Source organism: Globicephala melas, chromosome 7 (genome assembly GCF_963455315.2).
Source record: "Globicephala melas chromosome 7, mGloMel1.2, whole genome shotgun sequence".
Lineage (NCBI taxonomy): Eukaryota > Metazoa > Chordata > Mammalia > Artiodactyla > Delphinidae > Globicephala > Globicephala melas.
Window position 1 is genome coordinate 78,627,565 of NC_083320.1, and position 16,217 is coordinate 78,643,781.

The 16,217-nt window shown below is 38.9% G+C and overlaps 2 protein-coding genes across 3 annotated transcripts in view; one reads left to right on the plus strand and one right to left on the minus strand.

Annotated features, from left to right (window-relative positions):
* RIF1 (replication timing regulatory factor 1) overlaps positions 1-986 on the minus strand; it is a 56,862-nt gene extending 55,876 nt beyond the window's left edge. The window contains exons 1-2 of the mRNA XM_030852793.2: positions 863-986; positions 332-447 (exon numbers count right to left, since the gene is read on the minus strand). Coding sequence (XP_030708653.2) covers positions 332-435 — 104 coding nt within the window. The 5' untranslated portion in view covers positions 436-447; positions 863-986. The remainder of the gene's footprint in view (positions 1-331; positions 448-862) is intronic.
* Positions 987-1,093: 107 nt separating this feature from the next.
* Positions 1,094-16,217, plus strand: part of NMI (N-myc and STAT interactor) — a 108,688-nt gene continuing 93,564 nt past the window's right edge. The window contains exons 1-2 of one of the 2 annotated variants that reach the window (XM_060302455.2): positions 1,094-1,195; positions 9,590-9,673. The gene's annotated coding sequence lies outside the window, so the exon portion shown is untranslated. The remainder of the gene's footprint in view (positions 1,196-9,589; positions 9,674-16,217) is intronic. The other variant, XM_060302456.2, reaches the window with a different exon arrangement.

The following is a 16,217-nucleotide window of genomic DNA, read 5'->3' on the forward strand; positions in this document are numbered from 1 at the left end:
CTCTATTAAAAAACCAATTGTGGGTTCCCCCACTGTCCCGAAACACAGGTGGCTCACGCTGAAAAACCATTACTCCAGCACGCTCCCTTCCAACCAAACTTTTCTTAACCCTTCGCTTGCAAGACACACGTGCAGGCTTCCTCATTCAAAGCTTGCACCTTAAGGGCAGCAGCACCCGCAGCCGGGAACGTCACCTACCACACCGCACCCCGGCGTCCCCGCAGCTGCCAGACTTCCAGAATACACAAACTCGCTTCGCGTGCCCCACCCGGACTATCTCCTCCCCAAGACCCGCCAGGGTGCCCCACCCCATACCCCCAGCAGGCCTCACCTGGTCAGAGTCAGGTAAGCGTCGGTCTGCTCTCCATGGGAGGCGGAAGGGTCTTCCAAAGTCTCCAACAGCGGCACGAAGGGGCTGTGGCCCGGGGCCGTCATGTCGGCCCCTCCCTGAAGCCCGGACCGGAAGAGAAGACAATCCAGTGACCGATAGAAACAGCTCCGCGACGGCCCCGCGTGAGTCCAGGCCCCAGCCCCGCGCGCCCGGCTCCGCGTGAGTCCGGGACCCAGCCCCGCGCGCCCGCCCCCGCCCTCCCAGAGCCACCGCGTCCACGCCCCGGGCCCCTCGCGCACAAACCCAAGCTCCGAACCTCCGCCTGCGCGCCGCAACACGCTCCCAGGCCCACGCCGCGCTCCGCCCAGGGCCCGCTCCCGCCACCAGTTTCCCGGGCAGCTTTCAACAGCGGGAGGAGACCGGCGCGGCGGCGGGAGAAGCCCGGGGAGCGAGGCGTCTCACCGCGAGGGGGCGGAGGTTGCGCCAGGCTGACGGTTCCCCGCCGCCTATCACTGTGACCCCGATATTCACCCCCACGTACGAAGATAGGCCTGCGTCCTCGCCGCTGCTGCCCTGCAGCACCCGGACGCAGCCCGACCTCGACTTTCCCGGCTCCGGCTGTTTACTCACGCGTGCGGCCCGCTCCCTCCTAGACCAAGATGGCGGCGGGGGCGGGCCCCGGAGCGCGCGGGAGTAGGACAGGCCTGGCGGGAGAGGCTCGAGCCAATCCAACAGTCAGCGGCGCGCCGGAGTCATCGATCGCCTCCCTTCCCTGCCTGCTGCCCCGCCCTGCCCCTCAGGTCACCTTGCAGGTGGGGGTGTTTTGGCCCGTATTTAACCCGCGAGGGACTTGAAATTCAAAATGTAAGTGAATCGCCCAAGTTTACCAGACTAAATTTAGTGCGTCTTCAAACTGCAAGTCCAGTACTTCTTGAAGTATTAGCAACAAATCATTTAGCAACAGGAGATAACTGTACTGTGATGTTTAAGAGCTGCGTTTAGATTGGTCTAGATTCCAACCCTAGTTCCGTGTGACCTTAGCAAGTTAGTCAACCTTTTTATGCCTCAACTTCCTCCTCTGTAAAATAGAGGAGGAATACTTCAGGTTCAGGTGAAAGCTAACTGAAAAAAGTTTGGAGAGTCCAGAGGCTCTCAAGTTCTAAGTATACATAACAATGACCTGGGGATATTCATGATTAATCTGCTGGCTTCTGGGCCCCGCCCTTAGACATTGTGATTCCGTAGGTTTAGGATCTGCATTCTTTTAATTGGCCTCAGGTGTTGAAGGGTGGGACTTGGCTAACAGTTAACACTTGGAGAAACTACCGTATACCCGTTTTGTTTTTTGTTGTTGTTTGTTTTTCAGAAAACTTTAATGCAGAAAATACACGAAAAGATTTGTATAAAATTTCTGGTGTTTTGAACGAATTGGAAATTGAGTACTCATAGGGAACAAGTTTTCCATCAGTTGTATACGTGTGACTTAATTCATAACAATGATTGCGATAACTATTTACTCTATGAAAATCTGATTATGGTTAATACGGAAAGATACAGATTGAATCTTGTCCAATTAGATTGGAGGGCACTGGACTTTTAGGCAGATAAAACCTTGCACCTCTCAAAATGCACTTGCCGCCCGTGGGCCTAACACGCGGTGCTAATGAAGTTCGTGGCAAATGACAAGTAAAGCAAGCGAGCGATAACGAAAGTATTAGGACCAAAATTATGCTGTTATGTTTTTTTCAGTATCTAATGTGCATGACTCTGAGTGAAGACAACAAAGTGAACAGGAACGCTGAATAATCCCCTCCTAAATGGCCTGTAAAAGTCCTTTGAAATTGTCAGAAGAAAATAATACATACAGTATACCCTTAATGAAATAATACAGTATACCCTTAATGAAATAATACAGTATACCCTTAATGAAATAATACAGTATACCCTTAATGAAAGTCAATTCTTACCTTTTTATAGACCTCTGAGCAATTTCCACAGCACACAGAATTGTATCAACTTTAAACCAGGCATTTAAGGCCCAACAGCAACTGTTCCTTCCACTCTGGCCTCACAGGTTCCAGGCACCTGGCTTGAGCCTCTACTTATCCACACACAGTACAACTGCTTATCCACACAGTTCCAGAATTCAGGCTGTGGTTTGTCCGCCTCTGTGTTATCTGCATCTAGCAAAATGTCTGCGAAACCAAGCACTCAACACAGAACATGTATCAAATAAAAAGATGAAGGAAGAGAGGGAAGGAGACCTGCAAGTTTTTGTTTTTGTTTTTCCAGAGCCTACCTCTGGAAATTAAAGACTCAAGAAATGGTGAAAAGCTGTGTCTGGGTGAGGTGTAGAGACACTGTAGAAGTAATGGCAGACACAGCTTTTTAGTTCAGCCTGATAACAAGTTCTTTAACCTTTGGAGGGGAATTTGCTCCTCATTTTCTGGACTTTGGCAAGACAATACTTAAGAAGGTAAAGAGGTTATTAGACAATGAATAAAATACATGGAGAAGTTTGCAACATTGAGATTTCAGTATAGTGGAGCTGTTGTGTTGGAAAGTGAGAGAGGATCTTGAAACCCTATTATTTTTTATGGTAGCTACGAGATAAGTGGAAAGAACATTGTTTGCCTTTAGACAAGTACCTCCACTCAATCCTTGTGTGCCTTACCCGTCTTTACTCTTCTTTCTAGCACTTATCACAATCTGATATTACATCGTATATCTATTTTTTATTGTCTGCCTCTCCCCACTGGAATGTAAATTCCTTGTGTATAGGGCCTTTGTTCTATTCTTTTTTTTTTTTTTTTTCGAATTTCTCATTTTAGAGAAGCGGTTGGGGTGGTCATCTTGCTCCTCTTTCAAATGTGTAGAACAGTGATCTTCCTAAAATGTTATGTAATATTTTATCATTGTCACTCCCATGCCTGAGATTCTTTAGCAGTTCCCATCAATCAGGATGAATTTCAAAACTCTTGGCATAACATGCAAGCCTATTATTATTGGGCCACTGCTTCACCTCCAGCCTGACCCCCACTTAAGCCAGGTTCTGAACAGTCTGCCAGGATCTCTAACTTTTCTATGTCTTTGAAGGTCTATGTTGTTCCTTGTGTTTAGAATATTAAGTCGATTTTTCAAGTGTGATAAATGAGTCAACTAAAATCACACCTTTTAATGAAATCCTTCCCTCATCTACTCTGTCCCGATGGAGAATTAAATGTTTTTGCCTCCATGCTGACATAGCGCTTTGTACATAGACCTGTTAAAGTGAGTAGCCCATTGATTTGGTTTTGTGCATTTGCAGTGGCAGAGTTGAGGGTTAGCCTGAGGGAAATTAGTTCCAGCCATTATCTCAATCAGGGCCCCTTCCCTGTTCTTTAGTATTTTCTGATCTAAGGTACTAAGAGATTATAAAGTCTAGACAAATCTCATTCACCACCTAGACCCTTCTCCAGACACCCTTCCAACCAGATTGCTACTCCCAAGCTTCTCTTTTATAGGAATTCTGAAGCCACCATCATGGACCCGCTCCCACTGAGCAATAAATTTGTACTACCTGACACTCAATGAATATTTTGAGTTAATTTGTTGATTTGTCCATGAATTAATTCATCCATCCTTTCATATATTCACTCAACTAATATCGGTCTGCTTTGCCTCTCCCAATCCTATATCTTTGTTTCTCCTCAGAACATCTCCCTCAGGATGAAAAGTTTTGCAACCTCAGTCCCATATTCCTGCCTAATTTCCCCATTCTTGTCTTTAATCACACATTTTTCAACAGAGATCAAGCATATAATCTCATATCTATCAATGACTCCTTTCTCCTACTTGCCCCAGTGGTCCTAATAATTCTTCTTACCTCATAATTCTTAGATCTGTCCAACTAGGATCCCAGTTTATGGCCTAAACATATAATTTCAGGATTATAATATTGCTTTTTTTTTTTAACTGTTTTTACTGAGTGCTAGATGTTTTAATAGATGATCTCATTTATTCCTCACAATGGTTCTAAGATGAAGTACTTTTCCTGGATTTACAAATAAGCAATGTGAAGCTTAAAGAGTAAACTAGGGAACTTTACTGTAGTCATGTGTAACCCAAAACTAATCTATTTAAGCTGCATTCATTCATCAACATTTAATGAGCTCTGCCCTGTGGGGTATGGTTTTCATTGGTAGATTTATTCTTGAACATTGTAAGAAAAATTCAATATAAAGAGTCCTATGAAAACTCACTATTTACTATAGTTAATCATTTAGTAAAATAAAGTATCCATCTGTAATCCAAATTACTAAAGTTAATGCAGTGCACCTAGTTTTGGAGTCAGATTGGTGAGGATTGAAATACTGCTTTGCCACTGTGCAACTTACGATCTGCCCCCAAAATGCTTAACTTTGCCATGTCTTCATCAGTAAGATGAGAAGAAAAACACCAACATCAAAGTCCAGTAAATGATAAATATTAGTACCTAGTGCCTAGCACAAATCCTGGCACATAGTAGGTATTTAATTGGTGTTTATTACATGAATACATGAATACATTACATTAATTGAAAAATCACATGGTTTCTTTTTTTTTTTCTGAAATACATGAGCTAGTTTAAAGTTTGTCATTTAAAAATTGTGGAGTATGAGGGTTCTGAGAGACATTTGAAACATTACCCAACATGATAACTATTTCACTGGATTCATTTAAAGAAAGGCAGTCTTTGAGATTGTTTTAGCTTTTTAGTCTTGTGTTGCTAAAAGATCCCATGATGGACTTTTCAGCAGTTAATAGATGGTAAAAGAAAATTTTTTTAAGGATTATTTCATCCCATCATTAGTTCAGATACAATAAAAATATATAGCTAATAACATACCCCAGGACCCTCACGAAATCTACTACCTTTGCATTCAGACCTACTCCACAAAATTATACAATTGTATTAACTAAGAGGTGCTTTTAATCCTTTAACAGACCAAAGGCTTTATCTGTACATATAGTTACACGCTTTCCAGTGAGCTGTGCAGAGCTCCTACCATTTAGGACCAAGCCAACTCCTTTTTGGATGAGAAAATTGAGCCCCTTCAAGTTAAAATGAAAAGAGAGGGGCAACATAGTATAACAGAGGCTGATTGCTAAGGTTTGAATCCTGACCCTACAACTTCTTAGCTGTGTGACTGGCAAGCCACTCAACCTCTGTGCCTCAGTTTCATTTGCTGCAAAATGAGAGTAATTGTACTTGCCTCATGGGCTTGTGAGGTATATGTAAGTTAATATCAATTCATGGAAACTGCTTAAACAATGAGTGTGTACATACTATAAATATTCAGAAAATGTTAGCCATAGAAACATTGGTTTCTCAGGTTTAAGTAAAACAACATGTTATAAAACCATGAATACTTCCCATCCCCTCCAAAAAAAACCACCACTTTTTCACTGAAATGGGTTTCCTAGCCCACATTAAAAGTATGATACTACAGTCCATCAGCAATAATTTAATGTTATATTTCTCAAAGTGTGGTTCCAAGATCATTGCATCAGAATCACCGGAAATCTTCTGTATATGCAAATATCTGGTCTATACCTCTCAGACCTACTGAATCAGAAGTTCTTAGACAAGTCCAATAATCTGCATTTTTAATATGCACCTGAATGATTCTTTTCAATACCAAAGTCTGAGATTCCTACTGTGTTCAAGGCACAAGTTTTCTTTAACTTTTGTAGGACAGCTCTTAACTATTATTTGTAATTGGAATACAAAAATCTATTTTTGAAAAAACCCACCCATGTATGGCAGAAATTGTTTGCTTATATTTCAAAGCAGATTCATGGAGAGAAAACAAGTCTTTAGAAACTCAAAGCTACAAAGATAATTGAAACTGACAGCCTTGAGGAGCCAAAAGGGATAGTGACTGATTGTTATGCTTTAGGCCTTTTTGGAGAAAGAACATAATCACAAATTTAGAAAATTAATCCAGTTCAAATTCATCACCAGGGCTACTCATGGGCATGATTAAATGCTCTACTTTTCTTGATCACTGGATAAGGAAATTTTTCTTAAACTGCCTATTCTAGTAAGCTAATATAACTGAAAAATTTAAATCCTCGAAGTGTACTATGGATAAAACAGAATTTTGACCTAAATTTGTAAGCTTCGTTGTCAGCCCTCATATGATACTGGTAGAAATGTAAATTGGTACAATCTCTTGGAAGGACAATTTGCAGTATTTATCAAAATTACAAATTTCCAGAGTTTTTGATGCAAAAATTCCACTTCTAAGCGATTATCCTACAAATATGCTCATTCATAAACAAAATAAAGTTTGGAGACATTTCATTGCAGAATTGTTTGATTTAAAAAAAAAGAGATTAGAAACAACCAATGAGGACATGTTAAATAGATTATGGTACATCTATATTGTATAATACTAGTCAGCTAACTATATACTTACTAATATGTAGTGAAATCCAAAATATTTTAATGGAAAAAAATGTTTCACTAAAAGGAATCAGACATCCTTAGAGAAATGACTAACACCAGGGCTGGGGTTGAGAAAGTATGAGAAGAGCCTGGAATATCTTTTTCGTGCCGGAAAGTAAACAAGTGCTTAAAAATGTTGGGAACATGTTTAAAGGACTCAGGAGCCGGCTTGAAGGGCTCCCACTGGCTGAATCTGGAACAGTGGATTATAAACCATTGAATAAAAAAAGAATCCATGAGCCCATACTGATACTTAAAATATAGGGAGGAGAAGGAATGACAGAGTTAGGAAATTGCCATTTTGCAACCATGATAGTAATAATCGATTCAGGCAATAATCATCAGTAAGTGTTAAAACCATTGAGCAGGGCTTCCCTGGTGGTGCAGTGGTTGAGAGTCAGCCTGCTGATGCAGGGGACACGGGTTCGTGCCCCAGTCCGGGAAGATCCCATGTGCCGCGGAGCGGCTGGGCCTGTGAGCCACGGCTGCTGAGCCTGCGCGTCCGGAGACTGTGCTCCACAGCGGGAGAGGCCACAACAATGAGAGGCCCGCGTACCGCAAAAAAAAAAAACCATTGAGCAAAAGTCTCATGGGGAGCACAGTCTCAAAGTATCTCCTCATAAGCAAATAAGAAGAGATAAATGGCAGCTTTACAGTGGAGACACCTATGAAAATCACCAAAACTTGCACAAACTAGTATCACTGCGATTCCCTGAGGTAATTCACTGGGGAAGCAACATCACTTCTACGGTGTGCCTACCAAAAATTCATAACCTGAATCTCTCCATGAGGAAAGAATCAGAAAAATCCATATTGAAGCATGTCCAATAAAAACAAAAGTCAGGGACTTCCCTGGTGGTGCAGTGGTTAAGAATCGGCCTGCCATTGCAGGGGACACGGGTTCGAGCCCTTGTCTGGGAAGATCCCATATGCCGTGGAGCAACTAAGGCCGTGCGCCACAACTACTGAAGCCCGCACGCCTAGAGCCCATGCTCTGTCACAAGAGGAGCCACTGCAATGAGAAGCCTGCGCACCACAATGAAGAGTAGCCCCCGCTCGCTGCAACTACAGAAAGCCCATGTGCAGCAAGGAAGACCCAATGCAGCCAAAAATTAATTAATTAATTAAAAAAAAAAAAGTCAAACAACAAACTGGCCTATATTCTTCAAATGACAAGGTCATGAGGAACAAAGGAAAGCAGAGGAACTGTTTCAGAATAAAGAAGATACAAGAGCCATGACAACTAAATGCATGCATGATCATGGATCAGTACATTTTGGAAACGATAAATTTTGCTTTAACTCATACAACTCAATATCAAAAACACAAACAACTTGATTAAAATATGGGCAGAAGACTTGAAAATACATTTTTCTAAAGAAGACATACAGATGGCTAACAGGCACATGAGAACATTTTCAGCATTGAATAATTATTAGTGAAATGCAAATCAAAGCCACAATGAGATATGACCTCACACTTATCAGAATGGCTACCATCAAAAAGTCTATAGAGGTTGGCGAGGAAGTGGGGAAAAGGGTACCCTTGTATGCTGTTGGTGGAAATGTAATTTTGTGTAGACACTATGGAAAACAGTATGGAGGTTTCTCAAAAAACTAAAAATAGAACTACCACGTGATCCAGCAATTCCACTTTTGGGTGTGTATCTAAAATAAACCAAAAATACTAACTCAAAAAGATACACGCACTCCAACATTCATAGCAGTATTATTTACAGTAGCCAAGATATGGAAGTAACCCAAGTGTCCATCAACAGATGAATGGATAAAGAAGATGTAGTATATAAGATGTAATATATATATACATATACATATACACAATGCAATATTACTTAGTCATTAAAAAGAATGAAATTGTGCCATTTGCAATAACATGGATGGACCTAGAGGGTATTATGCTTAGTGAAATGTCAGACAGAAAGACAATACTCTATGTTATCAATTATATGAGGAATCTAAAAAATAACACAAATATATATAACAAAACAGAAACAGACCCACAGATATAGAGAACAAAGTGCTTAAAGTGGTTACTAGTAGGGAGAGGGAAAAGGGTAGGGGCAAGATAGGGGTATGGGATTAAGAGATACAAACTACTATGTATAAAAGAAATAAGCAGCAAAGATGTACAGCACAGTGAAATATAACCATTATTTTGTAATAACTTTAAATGGAGTATAATCTACAAAAATATTGAATCACTATGCTGTACACCTGAAACTAATATTATATTGTAAATCAACTATACTTCAATTAAAAACATTTTTTTTGCTTTAAAGGAGTAGTGAAATTTGAACAAAGATATGTTACAACAAATACGTTGATAATTGTATTGTAGTTATGTAAGAAAATCAGAATGAGAAATTCTCACAAATTTAGGGAAAGATCGATTTTTCTGTAGCCATAGAACAAAGTCACAATCAGAACACATTCAGTTGATAGGCACAACTCATCTCCGTGAACCTGCTTTTGTAAGCCAACTGATCATCATTAGCCTCTTGCGTATTACAGTCAGCTGATCAGGCATGAATTCACTCCAGAAAAGATGCCTTTGAGTACCAACCAGTCAACAATAGTCACTCAAGTAACCAAGCTTTGAAGGATCACGCCAACCCTTTTATGCCTCTCAAAGCCCACCCATCCTGAGCTCCATGCCTCCCAAAAACCCTGGGTCCAGTAGTTGGCTTTGCTCAGACTCTGCCTGACCAGCATAGCTCTAGATTACTATAGTAAGCAGTAAATTTCAGCTTTGTCTTTTTATTTCAGATATCGATGGCAGTCTCATTATCCTTTGGTAATTCTGGAATTTCCACCAAGATTGTTTTAAAAACTCGTTTGGCAGTATTCCAGGTAAGCTCTGGGCCAACAGGTACACTTACTGGTCCAAACTTTGCCATTAGGTCAGCTGCCAGGTGAGTCAGTCTCAACCGCCTGAGCTCTACTTTCATTGAATTCTCATTACTGTGTGTATTCTTTTAGCCTGGGATGTATAACCAAGTAGTTTATTTTTCACAAGATCATTACGCTTAGGTCTTTGTTCTAAGTAATTAGACCTTTTGGTTTGGAATAGAGCCATTTGGTAGTTACACTGAGAAGTTTAATAAGGTTAATAGACTTTTTTTTTTTGCGGTACACGGGCCTCTCACTGTTGTGGCCTCTCCCATTGTGGAGCACAGGCTCCGGACGCGTAGGCTCAGCGGCCATGGCTCACGGGCCCAGCCGCTCCGCGGCATGTGGGATCCTCCCGGACCGGGGCACAAACCCGTGTCCCCTGCATCGGCAGGCGAACTCCCAACCACTGCGCCACCAGGGAAGCCCAGGTTAATAGACCTTTTGCTTTGGAGGTCTACCATTTGAAAATGTTTGCCATTAACCTGCATATTCTCCTGCTGCTTACTTTGGTTTTGTTTTGTTTTTCGGAAATTTTTAAATATTTACTTTTAGAATTCATTTAAAAACAATAATGAGCCCACTATATGTTAACATAAATATTATATTTTAATTACAACAAGATTTTATGAAAAAGATTAGAAGCATGGCATTATGTTTTACTTTTTTGTCTGGTTTAATAGAAGACTGCTAAGTTCTCCGAAAGGCTTCTACCTTTACTTTATTGTGCTGTGTTGTTTTGTTGAAGAGTAGGAAGAAAATCCAGCCTGGCATAGGTATGTAGTTGGAAGAAGAAGCAGTATTTTAATAGCCCTTTCAGATAATTGTGGATATTCTCCTTTTATGTAACACCAAAACTTGACAAGCAGTAGTTTCTCAAAGATTAATTGCAATGAGGAATCTGAAATCATACCAGTGAACTTTTTATACTCTGTTACATTAAAATACTTTGGTGTATCTTGAATGTTGAATGGATCTTTTACCCATGCATGATTTTGTATTAGTATGCATTGGTCATTTGAAAAATATTGTCATTGAATAATGTGCATCTTCCAAATGTTGGCACATTTCGTTATACGTTACCAAATATCACCTTTGTTAATATCACTACTAATCTCATCAGAAAGTTCTTTCTATTGGTATATACTTAGTGGAATTCCTGGGTCACAGGAAATGAGAACATTTCACTTTATAAGGCTATGACAACTTGTTTTCCAAAGTACTATTCCTAATTTACAATCCTACAAGCAATCTTATAGGAGAGCTCAACATTTTTTCCAGCATTTGATAGTTTTGAACATTGGCATAAAAGAGTAACTTGCGGTGGTCTTGATCTGCATTTTTCTTTCTTTTTTTAAAAAATAAATTTATTTATTTATTTTTGTCTGCGTTGGGTCTTCGTTGCTGTACACAGGCTTTCTCTAGTTGTGGTGAGCAGGGGCTACTATTCTTTGCAGTGTGCGGGCTTCTCGTTGTGGTGGCTTCTCTTGTTGCGGAGCATGGGCTCTAGGCGTGCAGGCTTCAGTTGTTGTGCCACACGGGCTCAGTAGTTGTGGCTCACGGGCTCTAGAGTGCAGGCTCAGTTCTTGTGTGCACAGGCTTAGTTGCTCCACGGCATGTGGGACCTTCCTAGACCAGGGGTCAAACCCATATCCCCTGCATTGGCAGACGGATTCTTAACCACTGCACCACCTGGGAAGCCCCTGCATTTTTCTGAAAATGAATTTGAGCAACTTTTCATATTTATTCTATTTTGTGAAATAGATGTTGTGGCTTTCATTTCTCCCTTTTTTTCTAACAGCTTTATTGAAATAATTTACATTCCTTACAATTTACCCATTTGAAAGGTACAATTCAGTGGTTTTAGTATATTCACAAATTTGTGCAACCATCACCAAAATCCATTTTAGAACATTTCATCACCCCCAAAAAAACTCTATACTTTTTAACTATCACCCCACTCTCCCCCAAACACTCCCCTCTCACTCCCAAACAACCACTAATATAATTTCTGTCTCCATAGATTTGTCTATTGTGGACATTTTCTTCAAATGGAATCACATAATACATGACCTTTTGTGACAGGCTTCTGGCACTTAGCATTTTGTTTTCTAGGTTCATCCATATTATATAGCATGTGTTAGTACTTCATTCCCTTTTATGGCCAAATAATGTTCCATTGGATGGATATACCACCTTTTGCTTATGCATTTATCAGTTGATACATATTTGAAGTTAAATTAAAATCCTAGTGTATCAGTTACATCTCAATAAAAAAAATCCTGGTCTAGAGCTAAATTAAGGGCCATACAGGCATGCCTTGGAGATATCGCAGGTTTGGTTCCAGACACCACAGTAGAGTGAATATTGCAATAAAGCAAGTCACATGAATTTTTTGGTTTCCCAGTCCATTTAAGGTTATAATTACACTATACTGCAGTCTATTAAGTGTGCAATAGCATTATATCTTTTAAAAATGCACATCCTTAATTAAAAATCAATGCTGTTGGAAGAATGGTGCCAATAGACTTGCTCACTGCAGGATTGCCACGAACCTTCAATTTGTAAAAAATGCATTATCTGCAAAGCTCAGTAAAGTGAAGTGCAATAAAATGAGGTATGCCTGTAATTAAAGAATTTCCTAATCTCCAGCAATACAGGCAAATTTTTGCTATAGAATCTGGAACTCTTAAAGATACTTATTATCATGAGCTACAGATCTGTACCAACTAATTTAGTTACTTATAAGCCCTTCCGAAGGGAAAAATGTCTAAAATCATCAAGGCATGAAAGAGGAGATTTTTAAAAACTCAACTGTGAAAATTTTTTAAATATAAAAAGAAAAAATATAAAGCAATGAATAGAAGCCTCTATTTTAAGGGTAGTCTGGACAAAGCTTCAATGTTGTAACTTAAACAGACTTCAGGAAACTTTCAAAAAGTATTCTGGGTTACATTCAGTATCTGGAATTAAAGAAGCCTTGTCTTCTCTTTTTTGTAGATTTAATAAAAAATAAACTAATTAAAATGTAAAATTGCTAGTTTAGAAAATATCTAATATGTGGCTCAACGTTTCCAGATAGCTTTAAAAAGTAAATAGGCTAGAAATTGGTATGTCGTATGGCTCTGTAGATGAAATACCCCAAAGTGTCTCTGTTCTCTAAGATGTGAGAGTCTACAGATAAGGATACGTGTAAATGTAGTGAATAGAAGGACCACTAAAGAAACTATGTACCATGCCAGCTAAGAAACAGGACAGCTATTCAAAAATCTATCCAGTGATATGGCTCCAATGTAAACAAGAGCACCCAACAATTACCAATCCTTTTTCTATTTCCCTATATTTTATATAGTTATCACTTTATCATTAGTTCCACCTCTAGATCAGAGTAAAAGATTGTCTAAAAAGCAAGAAGAAAGGCAAATTGACTTCTCATGAAAAAAGAAAACAAAAAATTTTGTATTAAAGTAAAAATGATAGTGCCATGTTGGTTTTTTTAAAAGAAGACAAGAAAAATTTGAGTGTATATAGTAAATTGTGGAGGACTTGAGAAGAAATAAACTTTATTTACCTTGGTTTAATAGAACCACTTAGGTAGTCAAAATCTCTAACAATTAAGTGTCTCAACTATAACTGATATTTTGAGATCATTATCAGAGGGATATTCTTTATTCTCTGTGATACAACACTGGGAAGAAAATAATCAACATAGCAAGCCTGAACTGCTCTCCTTGGAAAAGCCTGTTTGCAAGGTTGAGCGTTGACTGGCGTCCAGGAACTTAAATTTCAGGAGGGTTCCCAACATCAACTGATGAGAGTGACTCACTAAACTGTTTGTACAAACCATATGGTTTCTGCTGAACCTTGCTTTTCCTTCTGTGTGTCTGGAATTTGGGTACATGCCAGACAGTGGGGCCTATGTGATTAGCCCCCAATAGAAACCCAGGGTACTGAGTCTCAAGCTTCTGTGGTTAGCAACATTTCACACAACATTTCATACGTGTTGTCACAGCTCATCACTAGGGAAATTAAGCATGTCCTGTATGACTCCATTGGGAGAGGACCCTTGAAAGCTTACATCTGGTTTCCCACAGACTATGTCTAAGTGCCTTTTCCCTTTGCTGATTTTGTTCTAGATTGTCTATATCCCTTAGCCATGAATACAACTATATGCTGAGTCCTCTCAGTCCTAGTGAATCATTTTACCTGGGGTGGTCTTGGGGATCTGTAACCCAAACATCTATAAATGTAGTAAGTAAGATCTACTTTTAGACAAAAATATACTGCAGCTCTTATACTTGATTGGATTATAGTTCATCTAGATATGGGAATGTATGTGGTTCTAGAAAGTACCAAAAAGATAGCTATGGTACCAGAATTCTTATGGATGAAAGGTTCCACCGATATAGGCAGATTAACTTGGAGCAGAGTCCATAAGATTACAGATTGATTTTTTTTCCTTAATTGCATTATTTATTTATTTATTTATTTATTTATTTTGTACAAACATGAAAATGTTAGACCGTGCTCTATGGACTTTAACTCACTGAAACACCATTGCCTATAAAACCTATCTCTTAAAGAAGCAAAATAAATAAATCTCTGTGCTGCTGAGTAATTACAGGCCTCAACTAATAAGTCAAAATAGCCTCAGATCTTCTACTAGGCCTTTCAGTCTAATGGTGGCACACGTACTCAATCACTATTGCTAGCAGAAACCACTCGTTTTTTATTTATTGATTAACTAATTATGAATTATCATCATTTTCTCCTTCTCATGTAAACAAATACTGGTGTAGCACTCTTAATCCAGCAACTCCATAACCCTGTGAAGGAGAATCCCGTACTTGTGTTCCTGTAATTCAAGAAGACAACCATGATCAGAACAGAATTTTTGACACTATAGTATCAAATCCTTCCTCAATATTGTTTGTTGAAGGGTTTTATGTTAAAAATATGAAAAAATATCAGGCTAATATACAAAAAACTGTCCTGTTTCTCTTATAAAATTTCTTACCAAAAGCCAAATTGTTCACATATCTGAACCATGGTTCTTTCTAGGGTGTATTAAATTGTTAGTATAAATGTGTGTGTGTATATATATATATATATATATATATTACACTAAGATTAGTAGCTTTTAGAATAATTCACTTCTTTAAAAGGATATACAAATGCAAAGATTTCTAAGGTATCCTGTAAAATTGAATAACAAACACATCAATTACCTGGTATCTTCACGTTAAAACAATTGTTGTCATAAAGCCAGACACTCGTAGTAGAGGAGATATTACAGAAGTTAGTATACTATACTATAATCATTATGGAAATATTTTGCATATACAGAAATACATTAACAGATTGTCATGCTAAACAGATTTCTCTGATTAAAATCATTATACAGGGACATCATTAAAACATCAAAAACAAAAATAGTAACAATAAATTGATGTAGAAGTTCAAAGATTTCATCATAGATGGGCAAAATCTGGATATCCGAATTCTGAAGATAAACACTGGGAATGATTAAGTTATAAGATCTATGATGATAAAATCTGGCAAATCCACAATGGCCACCTGATAAGCACCCAGTAACACCCCAAATGAACACTTGTGGAAATCTTCCATCAAACAACCCATCCACAGTCAGGATAAATTGACTACAACACCATTATGAGAACACTCCCAGGAACAGAGGATTTAGCCAGTTCATGCCCTATCTGAAAACCAATTAACCTGGAAAAATTGTAAAAATAAGGCAAAGACTAAGATCATGCCCTAAAAGATCCTTTGAGATCACTGAATGAATTGTAGCAATTGCTTCCCTCTATCATTTATGAATGTATACTATTAATAGTACATTTGTTACCTGGGTAGGATAAAACATTTGCTTGTTGAAAAGCCACAGCATTCACCATGGTTAAAATATTTACCATTAGATCTTGTATTTCCTGTGTAGAACATTTTGTCTTGTTTATCCAGCAGTATGGGGATACATTTAATTAGAAGTTATTCATGATTTTTAGTAACACAGGATTTTGCTTACTCTAAAACCTTATTGTCTGTATCACTGACAATCCTCTAGAAAAATATAAAGGACCTTGACACAACTGAAAAGTTATATCTATTGGAGATCCTAAACTGACATTCTCCAGAGACCCTCCAGAAATTGATGGTTCCTGAAAGTGGACTGCTGATTCAAGATATTAAGAATAAGCTGGTAACTATACACTGTGAAATGTGTTTTCACAAGACCATTGGGGGAGTTCCCTGGTGGCCTAGCAGTTAGGATTTCAGGCTTTCACCGCTGTGGCCCAGGTTCAATCCCTGGTTGGGGAACTGAGATCCTGTGAGCCGCATGGCTTAAAAAAATAATAATAATAATAATTCCCAAAACTGCTGGAACAATATTCTTCTATATAACACACTTAAGAAAAGTACTTTTATATAATTATGCTTTTTATTCTTTAGTGATTTAAAGTTGTGTACTTTTGACTCAGTCTAT